General features: G+C 30.7%; 1 protein-coding gene across 1 annotated transcript; it reads left to right on the top strand.

The window, feature by feature from the left end:
• Positions 1–7,130: 7,130 nt before the first annotated feature.
• On the top strand, positions 7,131–10,308 carry LOC145134012 (uncharacterized). Its single transcript, XM_079068945.1, has 5 exons — positions 7,131–7,289; positions 9,062–9,222; positions 9,537–9,623; positions 9,773–9,931; positions 10,029–10,308. Exons 1-5 carry the CDS (start codon positions 7,172–7,174, stop codon positions 10,110–10,112), a joined length of 609 nt encoding a protein of 202 aa, XP_078925071.1. The 5' UTR covers positions 7,131–7,171; the 3' UTR covers positions 10,113–10,308.
• Positions 10,309–12,090: the final 1,782 nt, after the last annotated feature.

Below are 12,090 nucleotides of genomic sequence, written 5' to 3'. Positions count from 1 at the left end.
AGACACATGAAAGGTGTTGTGGATCTGGCTGAGCTCCTTAGGAATTGTGATTGTTTTAAATAAAAAAATAGTTCTTATGAATAGTAAAACTCAAATAAATAAGCAAGGGAGGATTTAGGGTAAGAGAAGTCTAAGCAATTGCTCTTGTGAAAATCAAAAAAATAACTAGACCTTAATTCTTTTCAATATTGAATTGCATATTGCCCCGTTGAAATATGTAACTTTTATAGGTGAAAGGTAAGTTGGTTTTTATGGGAGGCTTCTTTGACAACGTGGGAGGGCATTATTTACAACATGCTTTGTTTTAAAAAATCTCTCTCTTCCATTCTAGAGATAAAACAATCATATTTCATTCATTCAACACATATGTAATTTTTTTTATAACTGTTGTATTTGTATCTATTTAGTAAATGCTAAAAATGAGAATAATGTGTCCAATGACCATAGTTAAACGCAAAAGAAAAAAGGTTTTCTTTGCAAAAACACACTTAAAATGTGTGCAATTCGATGATGTAAACTTAAAAAATCCCACAGAAAGCCCAAGTTGCCCCTAAAAAAGGAGAGAAATGTACATAGGCAACGAAGGAGGGGAAAAGGTGGGCCATGTAAAAGTGTTTAACTCAGCACGGAAAAGGAGAGAATGTTAGATGAGTAGGGAAAAGTAGGGAAAAGGAGAGAGAATAGGTGGAAAATTGGATCGTAAATGTTAGGCCGCTGTTGTGGTTTATAAGCGTACATAATTGCAAAGGGAAGTGATTCATAGTTTTTTTTGCCACATACAACAATTTATGTTTTGTAGAGTTGTATAATGCAACATTTTAAAGCATAAATTGTTATGTATGAAGAAAAATTGTTGTGTACGAATCAACTCCAAATTGCAAACGATAAAAATCCAAGCGAGAAAGAAGGCGTATAAAGAGGCAATACAAGAATTGACAATTGCCAATTTATTGAACATGTGTAAAAGAATGGATAATTTGCAAAAAACAAATGTGAAAATTAATCGGTTAAAAATAACATAATGATAGTCAAAACGGAAAAAATAACACACGAATAATCCGAACGAAAAATAACATATTATACAACTTGGGTCCAAAGGGAAGAAGCCACAAAACAAGAGAGAGAAAAATCTACATCTACCTTTACTTGGATATCACACATAAGATAATGGATAAACTGATCAACGTCTAAATATTGCAAGCCACAAAATTCAAAGGATCCGTAAAAAACAAAATAAAACAAAGTAGATGTGTGAAAACCGAAGTTAGACCACCGACTTTGGTTTTTAGTATATATTAAACCAAATTAACTAATGATTAGATGTTGCTATAGGTATCTCTCATTATTAATTATACGCATAAATCTCTAATTACCTCCTACTTACCTCTAATATCAATTACATCAAAAAGACTTTTGATATATATATATATATATATATATATATATATATATATATATATATATATATATATATATATATATATATATATATATATATATATATATATAAAGGAAGGATCATTTGAGAACTCATAGTTTTCCGAGAACCCGAGAACCAAAAGTGGAGCGTTGGATCAAAAAAAGGGATTGTCAAGATGCATTGTGGCATTTTTGTAAATAAGTGGAAAAATAAAGTGACGGGGGTATCAAAATTAAATGGAATTAGGGGCATTTTAGGGTTATAGAAATTGACTCGTACACAATCATCATTCCTTATCAGATCTCTCTCTTTCTCTCTCTTTCTCTCTCTCTCTCTCTCTCTCCACCGTATCTATTCTCCTCGTCTCCATCTTCCTTGCAATCGCACATCGGATTGTCTGAAACTTCCCAAATCGGCTCGATTTGTTGAAAACAGAAGCTAGGGTTTCGAAATTGAGCGGCTCCACCAAGAAGAATTTCAAATCCACCTCCCGTTTCGAAATTGCTCATTCACGTTCTTCCTTGGCGTCTTCTTACTGCCTCCAGATTAATATCGAACATCAATTCATCTGAAATCTACCACTGATCAATGCTTCATTATTGTTGATTATAAACAAGATGAAGGTGCGATCTGTTAGCTGCTTCATGGGCGACTTTAATCCATTTACACCCGCAGCTGAAATATCGAAATTCCAGATGGTATGTATGACAATTTTGTGCTGATTTAGTTTTTGTATGTATATCGTGAATCAATTGGAGAATTAATCTGTTTCTCTGTCATATTCGTTGCGAAGACTTCCTTCACACAATAATCCATTTGTTTGACAGCTGAAACTTTTGAATCGAGATTGATTGTATAGTTATTGCGTACTGATTTTGTTTTCCGATGTATATCATGAATCTGTGTGGAATTAATCTGTTTGTTAAATTTATTATGAGATTTCCACATAAACACACATCATAGTCGTATAAAGTTCTTTAGATTTTCGAGTCATAAATAGTAACTTCCAATGTCTCAAATTCACCATTATCATCTTTCGACTTTTGCCTCAGGGAAAAACTAAAACAATTAAACTGATTTAGTTGAAGGTTTGGAACTGAATGACAGATGGAATCAAATGCATTTTCATATGATTCTCTTTATTGTAAAACTTGAACATAATAATAGCTCACTAAACCTCATAATGCCCTAGATTTGATCAGAGACCAGGAAGTTCTCCAGGAGGAAGCAAAAGCCTCGTCGATTTCATCAACAATCACCACACATTTCAATCGGATGCACATGTAACACAAGTATGCTTTATTTTGTAAATTCATACAATTCATCTTTATTTTGTAAATTCATACAGTTGAAATTGTCCAAATTGACACTGGAGCCTGATTCAATCAACAAACCGTTTTTCATGGTTGTATTGTTTGTAGACAATAGGGATGGGACATACACTGGCTTCTACATGGCAATGAATGTTGGAACTTACAAGATATGTGATTCATTTGATGGAATGAGTATCTCCCCATGTCCCTTTGAGGTGGCTACTTACAACAGTAAGTTTAATTAGGAGTTGAATATTTAAATAGAAATAGAATATGTGTCCATATGACCTATATTTCTTTTGTTCTTCAGGGGAGTACTTTCCTATAGCTTATGGTCTTGATGTCTCTGCTTGGGAGGATGAATCCATTGTTTTTAATGCTCTAGTAAATGATTACTTTGTGGTGGAAAGACAAAAGTCGTTGAATATGAAAGTGTATGTTATTTACTATTTAGTTTTTAATTAAACATCGATCATCATAATTGTTTTTAATGTTTGAAAAGTTCAAAATACTACTAGTATTCAGCTGAAATTTTATTACTGAATGAAATATATTTTGTATTGGCAGGCTGCCTGAACTGCTACAACAGGTCTTCATTATGTAAAAGGGCAGTTGCAAAGCTACCAGGTACCAAAACATAAACATTAAAACGGATCATTGTTAGCTGGAACATTATTAGCAGTCAGCCCTGTCTCACCTGTGATGGCTCCCATGGGAGCTGCACAGAATGCAACAAAGGAACTTCTTGATTCTATTCTAGATGCTATTGTTCAGATATTTGGTTAGTATAACTATATAAGTTACTAATCATGTAATCATCATCTATGATTGTGACTGAGTGAGTATATTTTGCAGATAACCATGTGGTTGCTGGAGAGCTTCTTTAGTCAAAATCTTCTCAAAAAGCACCAATGAACACACCGAAATCCATGGTGACTGAGATTTCTGGGAACCCTGATACTGAATCATCTAAGGACACAGGAGGCTACACTATTGGCTTTTCCATGACCGTTCTGCAGGTAATTACTTCTTTACTCTTTTTACTATCTTATGAATATTCATTATATAGTTCATGATCTTTAACTGTATATATGACAGAGTGAATGCCAACAACTTATTTATGAGATTCTACGAGCAACTCCTGAAGCTGCATCTGCTGATGTTGCTGTTCAAACAGCTAGACTTGCAAATAAGGCTCCTTCAAAAGAAAAGGGGTAAGGAAATATACTCTCTTTTTTCTGACCTTTTCCATTCCCAACTTTTGTATAGCTCATTTTTCTGTTTTGTTATTTATAATAATACTTTTGTTAACAGGGATAAGACAGAAGATGGCCTTACATTCGCCTTTCGCTTCACTATGCTTCAGTATCCAGCCAAGGTACATGAAAGACTCTGCTCTTTGACTTTATATTACATATTACTACTTATATTTGCAAAGTGTTTTAACTTTTGTGTGGTCTGACTTATGTAATTCACATATGAATTACATGTGATTCCCATGTAAATCACATGTAATTCACATATGAATTATATGTAATTCACATGTAAATTACATCTGATTCACATGTAAATCACATATGAATTACATGTGATTCACATGTAAACCACATGTAATTCATATATGAATTACATGTAAATCACATATGAATTACATGTGATTCACATGTAAATCACATGTAATTCCCATGTAAATCACATATAATTCACATGTAATTGAAATATGAATTACATGTGATTCATATGTAATTCGCATATGAATTACATGTGATTCACATGTAAATCACATGTAATTCACATATGAATTATATGTAATTCACATGTAAATTACATCTGATTCACATGTTAATCACATATGAATTACATGTGATTCACATGTAAATCACATGTAATTCATATATGAATTACATGTAAATCACATATGAATTACATGTGATTCACATGTAAATCACATATGAATTACATGTGATTCACATGTAAATCACATGTAATTCCCATGTAAATCACATATAATTCACATGTAATTCAAATATGAATTACATGTGATTCATATGTAATTCACATATGAATTACATGTGATTCACATGTAATTCACATATGAATCACATATGAATTACATGTGATTCACATGTAATTCACATATGAACTACATGTGATTCACATGTAAATCACATATACATCATATGTAATTCATACGTGAATCGCCTGTGATTCATATGTTAATCACATATGTATTTTTGTGAGTGTTTTTGCATCAATCAAATTTTTTTTTTAATTTTTTTGTAGATTTGGAAGAAATTGTGGTGAATATTGAAGAGGTGAAGATGATAAATTGAAGAAAAATATGGAAATATTGGCACGAAGACATAAAAACGATTTGAAATTTTGTACATTTTTTTGTTTTTAATATTTTTTTGTATCGAATAAAATATTTATTCTATTGTGTTTATAGATTGGTAAATAAAATGAGTTTTTTTATGATCTACTTACGAATATTATAGTATAAAAAATATGAATATATGCATTTGAAAAAATATGCATATATGCACCTAAAATTTTATTTTATTTTTAAAAAAATGCATTTTTTTAATGCAGTTTTTATTTTAAATGCAGTTTTTTTTTGAAAAAATATGTAAATTTCTTTAAAAAAACTTGCAGTTTTTTTTTTTAAAAAAATTGCATTTTTTTTTGAAAAAAATGCAGTTTTTTTTAATATTGCAGTTTTTTAAAAAAAATATTTTTTTCATTTTTTTTTCAAATATACATGTTTTCTATAAAAAATTAAAAAATCTGCATTTAAAGAAAAACGAAAAATACTATTTTAAAATAAATCTAAAAATTTGATTTATGATGTAAATTTTTAGACATTTATATTAATATATTAAATAACACAAAAAAATTAAACATTAAATGAGATTGGTAAGATGACGATCATGTCCTTAACGAATTACTTTTGATCCAACGCTCCACTTTTAGTTCTCGGGTTCTCGGGAAACTTTGAGTTCTCAACCGATCTCAACCATATATATATATATATATATATATATAATTTTTTTGTTATTTTGTTGTCTTTTTTAATAATTTAATTACTATTAATATTAAAATTTTTCCTACAATATATATTTTTTTGTGTTTTACAAAGAATTGTTCATATATTCGTTCAAATAATTGACAAATGTTCGAATAATTGTTAGACATTCAAATCAACTATCGTTGTATATAGACACCCCATAGACACCATGTATATCGTTCCGACTATCGATGTGTTATTTTTTCGTTCTGACTATCTTTACATTATTTTTTCGTACGAATTATCAATATGTTTTTTTCGTTAGTACTATTATTAGGTTATTTTTTCGCTCGGACTATCCCTATGTTATTTTTTCGTTTGGACTATCCTTGTATTATTTTTTTTCGGTCGGTTTATCCCTAAGTTATTTTTTTATTCGGACTATCCATGTGTTATTTTTTCGTTCGGATTATCCATGTTTTTTTTCGACTATCTATAGATTATTTTTTTCGTTCGGACTAACCATATATTATTTTTTCGTCCGTACTATTATTTGTACTTTTTTCGGTCGGACTATCGCTGTGTTATTTTTTTGTTTTTCTTTTGTTTGGATTATCTTTTTGTTATTTTTTTGGAACTATCTATGTATTGTTCAATAATTTTTTACAAAAATCACAACAGAAGAATAACACATGATAGCTCTAACAAAAAAATAGCACGATGATAGTCCGAACGGAAAAATAACACATGTATAGTTCAACGAAAAAAATAACACAAAGATAGCCGAACAAAAAAATAACACATGGATAGTCCGAACGAAAAAATAACGTCAGAATGAAAAAATAACAAATAGAAAAATAACGTCAGAATGAAAAAATAACAAATAGATAATCTGAACGAAAAATACTACATGGATAGTCTCAACGACAAAAATAACAAAAAAATAATCCAACCGAAAAAAATAACACAATGATAGTCAAAACGGAAAAAATAACACACGAATAAACCAAACGAACAATAACATATTATACAACTTGGGTCGAAAGGGAAGAAGCCACAAAACAAGAGATGGAAAAATCTACATCTACCTTTACTTGGATATCACATATAAGATAATGGATAAACTGATCAACGTCTAAATATGTTTATTTAAATTCGGCAATCTATTCAAATTCCAATACTTAATGTAATTGAAACAAAACTGTATAGTAGCTCTTTCCCCGGTTACCAAAAGTCGACCATTCATAAACCTTGTGGTTGAAACGAACATGAAGAAACAAAATTATATTTTCAAGTTAGAGGGGAAAAGTTATCAAAACCAAAATTTATGGGCTAAATGTGACAGAATATAAACTCTCTAAGGTTATTGATTGAAGATAAAAGGATTATATTTGTGAGGTATTCCTAGAGAGTGGGAGCAAAATTGTAGCGATGGCTTCTAATCCAATCGGAATGAAGCGAATAGCCATGGCGAGTACATCTTCCGTAGGCATTTCAGTTCTTCCTCTTTCCCAGCTGAAGCCAATTACTATTGAAGTTCCATGTAAAGGTTTGTTGAATTTCAGAAACTAAAATTTAGGGTTTAGAATCATTGCTACTAGTTGTAATTTGTACATATGTTTGTTTATGGTTGATTAGCGACTCGGAATGTAAAAACTTCGGTTATGAGAATTCACGAAAGTTGCAAACCTTCCTTTTGTTTCGAAAGTTATAAGCTTATATCACTTGTTTAGTTGTTCCCTTTGTTTTTTGATTATATTAAGTTTGATCAGGTAGACTCTCTATTGTAATGAATAAGAGCATACTTTCATTTCGTTTCTAATTTGGTCAATGAGCTTTAATCTTAAACTAAAACCATTATCCTTCTCAAACTTGATTATTTTAGGTAATTTCAAACAGAAAACTGTACCAGATTGAAGAAATTGCATGGTTTTCACAGTTCCTTTAAAGTTGGATGGTTTTAGTTACATATTGTCTATGAGAATCTCCTATTATGTTAAAAGTGTCACGACATTTGATTAAACTGTATGCCTGAATACCTACAGAGTTATTCTTCATATTTCTAGGTGGGCTCCCTATAGATTTTTTGGAAACACTTTATTATTCTAGGAGGCATGGCATGATATATCATTGTGTTAGAAATTGATGGAAATAAAAAAAGTTTATTTGATTTTTCAACAATCTGTTTGTTTTTGGGAACCAGGCAACACAAGCCAAATAAAATTAAGGTACATGGATAACAAAACATATATGACATGAGATTGATTGAAAAAAATGTACTTCTTTGGAATAGGGGGATTTAAGACTAGTATAATATCTTAGGAACCTAATGAAGCATGGAGTTGTTGCAAGGCTACAATTAGGCATCTTAGAATTTTTGGCTCCATTAATGAAGCTAGATGACTATGGATAAAAATGCAACTTTGTTGGTTATAAGAAAAAGAGTAGGATTCATACACCATGTAGTGCTCTTAAGGAAGATAGTGATAATCTCACTAGATGATGAAAGTAGGCTATAAGTATGATGGGTGAATACACTTGTGTATGTATATAACCATAATTCATTAAGAGGTCAACGAGTATTGCAAATAAGATGGAACACTTTGGTTCTATAAATTTTGTAAAGATTATGTAAAAAAGAAGTTAATGGATCATTCCATATGGAGAAAGTGGAGCTTTCAGGCCTGATTTCTTCCTCTTAATATGTGAAGCTCTTCTGCACCTTCCATTTTTGCCACATATTTATGTCATCTCATTTGAAGTTTTTAGCATGTGCACCAACAGTTAGTTTCTACTATCAGTTAATTTGCATGTATTGGTGTATTCAATGGGAAATTCAAGAAATTATGCCTGAAAATACCTCCTCTCTCAAAAATGTGCTCAAAAATGACATCTTCTGAAAAATGTGTCTTTCTTTGCTTTTGTTCCGAATATGCCCCTACCAAGCGCTCCCATACCACCACTTCCAATAGTTTTATTGGGGGTGGGGGTATTTGGGAGGGGCATTTTTGGAACAAAAGCAAAGAAATACATGTTTTTCAGAGGGTGTCATTATTGAGAATATTTTTTTTAGAGAGGTGTTTTCAGGCATAATTTCTCAAATTTCCCATTCAGTATTGCATGTGGGATGGAAGGTTGCATATTTTGGAAGTAAATATTTGTATTTATTGATGCCATTAAACTAGAGATATTACAGTTTGATCTAAATTTAAATTTATATTATTCCAGTTCCAATTAATAGTTTACCATTTATAATTTCACTTGACTTTCGTGTATGCTTCTTTGAGAATTTCTAATTATTTGTCCTTTGTTTTCTTCTAGAAAGAGTTATTTCTCATAGATTTTCAACAACCAGAAACCCTTCTTATTCAACAAGAGAATTTCACGGGTTAATATCAAAGAAAATGACATTTATAACCCCCAGATGCAGCAATTCCTCAAGCCCTGATGGTGTTACTGATGACTCATCTAATAAAGCCAAGGCAAGTTTCACATTGTTTGACTTTCGAGTATCCACTGAATCATTTTTCATATTAATATCTTTAAATTCTTGTTTAGGTTTAAGCAAAACCCAATTGCTACATCAAACAGTAAAAGACATAAATGCCCTAATTCCCATGGGGGGTGGCGTTTTTACCCTTTTTCTTTGTGATACTTTATGTTTAACATCTAATATTGCTCTCCTTTACCACTTTGTGATGAAATCAAATGTTTTAAAAAATTTAAGCAGTTATTATGCTTAATAGTTATTGACTTATTAAATTTTGTAATCTCATCTATGAGTTGTTTTTTGCAGGTTCCATTTGGGTATAGTAGGAAAGATGTTCTTTTTATTGGACTTGGAGTTACATTCTTTGGGATTGGTCTAAAAAGTGGATTGGAGGTATCCTTTCTTTTCCTTTTTATAATTTTATTTATGTTTGCTCTATTGGGCCTCTTTACTCTTTTGGATCTAGCCCAATCTCTGTAAAAATGGGTTCATTTCAAATTCTTTTGCAAAAATAAGTCTTTTTGGACTTTTTTTTTTTGCAGTTCTTTGGAGTTGATCCTTTGCAAGCTGGGAATGTTGTCCAGTTAGTGTTGGTGTTAGGTCTTACAGTTGGATGGATTTCAACTTATATTTTTCGGGTCTCAAATAAAGAAATGACATATGCTCAACAATTACGTGACTATGAAATGAAAGTTATGGAGGCGAGTTGAATAAGATGTGTCCCACATATTATTTTTGAATTTTTTTTTTGTCATTATTTTTTTTATTTAAAGTGTCACTTGTAACATTTCAATACAGAAACGGTTGGAGGGTCTAAGTGAAGCTGAACTACAAGCCTTGCTTGAACAAGTGGAGGAGGAAAAACGTTTGCCAAGAGAATAATTAAACCTCATTTAGCATGTACACTTTTTGTAAATGATGATTATACAACACGAAAACAGAGTAAACATGTATAAATTTTCAGCAGCAATCATCCAATGTACATGTTATGTAGCACGATGTACAACTCTTTGGATGCAGGAATTTAGATCCCAAGGATGAAACTTTATGTAGTAGTGAAGTTCTCTACATTTGGGTATTTCTTTTTGGCTGTTTTATTATTAGGGTTAAATTATGTAACAAGGTTTTTACCTTTTTTAAGGGTTTTATGCATGAAAGAGCAAACACACTTCAATTATCAGGTTATCACATCTTATTTTTGTTTCTTTGTAGTAAATCGCTGTAATTTGGAAAATTTATAAAACTATAACAATTTCATACAAAATACAAAGAAAAAAAATATAATATTATATTTTCAAAGTACAATGTTCTACACAAAGAAAATTGTATGTACTAATTGAGTAGGTTTTTATAGTACAATGATTTTTTAAGTACAATGCCGTAATAAAAGGAAATGAAAGTAGGATGCTAAATAAAAAAATAAACGGAAGTATGTTGTGTTTTTTGCAAATAGTTTTTATATGTACGCAACATTTTTTTTTGACATAAAGTGAGCATTGACCTTTCATTTTAGGACTAAAGGATATAACATGTTATAGGTAACATGTTTGAGCGATATACTATGCTTTTATTGTTCATGTTGATAGCACAATTTCGTAGAAGTTCAACAACCACAACATAATGAGGTAAGAGGGGGGTTGGGGTGAAGGGGGGTGTTAAATGTATGCAATTAATTTGTTGAGATGTGAAGTCTAATGGAGGTAGTGAGTTTAGTGCAGAAGCAGTCCAAACTATTTTAAAGCTTTGTAACAGTTCATAATGGTTCAGAATAGTTCGTAGGCATAGAAAGTCCCAATAGATGTTCTTAGCGAAGAGAGTTGTACAAATGCCGAAGAGTTACTATAATGTTTCGATGCTTCGACATGCATCAGAACCAATTGTCTCTATCAAAGGACAAGTTGAGTTTATGCAAAATTTGTTGTCAGAGGGCCCATTACACCGACATTTTATATATATATATATATATATATATATATATATATATATATATATATATATATAATGCAACCCTAATGTTGTACGAGAGACGTGTGTGTTGGATTAATGTGTCTAAGTTCTTAACTAAATTGGTATAAACTTGTAATTAGAAACAAAGTCCTTTTTGGATTGCCCTCATAACCAGAAATAACTAGAAATGATATTAGGAGAGAGAAGTATAACTTATTAGATTATTATATGATTAATAAATTAATTGGAAATTATGGGAAAATGATTTGTTAATATGTTATATGAGTAATGTATTAATTAGAAATAGATAATTGATTTGTTAATTTATTATGTGATTAATAAATTAATATGACATCAATAGTTAAATAATTGATTTGTTAATTTATATGGTTAATAAATTAATTAGAATGAATTAATTATTATTCATAATTAATCTAGAATTAATTGGAATTAATTAAAGGTACAAATGGTGAATTGTAATTGTTCAATAGTTGAACAAAAGAAGCAATTCTAGAACCCTCCATGACATGAAAGGTTTTTGAAGGATTCCTATGGTTTTTGGAAGCCTCCTAGTTGCATATGAGGAAATGATTTAAACTGAGATTAGATCTGTTATTTAATTAATTCAAATCTGGCTTTGCATATAAGTTACCTAAACTATAAATAGGACCCCTTGGGAGCCAAAATTCATGCAAAACCTTTCTAAGAGGGTTATGAACGAAAATTCCCTCATCTCTCCTTTCTCCTTCTCATTCTAGGGTTTCTGGTTTTGGGTGTGAGCCATTAGAGACATCATACTTTTGGTGCTAGCTTTCCAAGATCTAGAAGGAACCAAGAGAATTATTTTCTATAATAATTCTAAGGTATGTAAACCCAAACTCTTGTATTTTTAGATTATACTAGGGTTCTATAG

Source organism: Lactuca virosa, chromosome 8 (assembly GCF_052849685.1).
Source record: "Lactuca virosa cultivar CGN04683 chromosome 8, Lactuca_virosa_CGN04683_v6, whole genome shotgun sequence".
In the NCBI taxonomy this organism is placed as follows: Eukaryota; Viridiplantae; Streptophyta; class Magnoliopsida; order Asterales; family Asteraceae; genus Lactuca; species Lactuca virosa.
The sequence above is the reverse complement of the archived record's forward strand: the minus strand, read 5'-3'. Positions and strand labels throughout refer to the sequence as shown.

What these genes read in the sequence shown, in the direction of transcription:
- LOC145134012 (XM_079068945.1), top strand. Translation starts at nt 7,172, where the DNA reads ATGGCTTCTAATCCAATCGGAATGAAGCGAATAGCCATGGCGAGTACA. An exon ending in TATTGAAGTTCCATGTAAAG is followed by an intron (nt 7,290 to 9,061) that starts GTTTGTTGAATT and finishes GTTTTCTTCTAG; the next exon opens with AAAGAGTTATTTCTCATAGA. An exon ending in ATGAAATGAAAGTTATGGAG is followed by an intron (nt 9,932 to 10,028) that starts GCGAGTTGAATA and finishes ATTTCAATACAG; the next exon opens with AAACGGTTGGAGGGTCTAAG.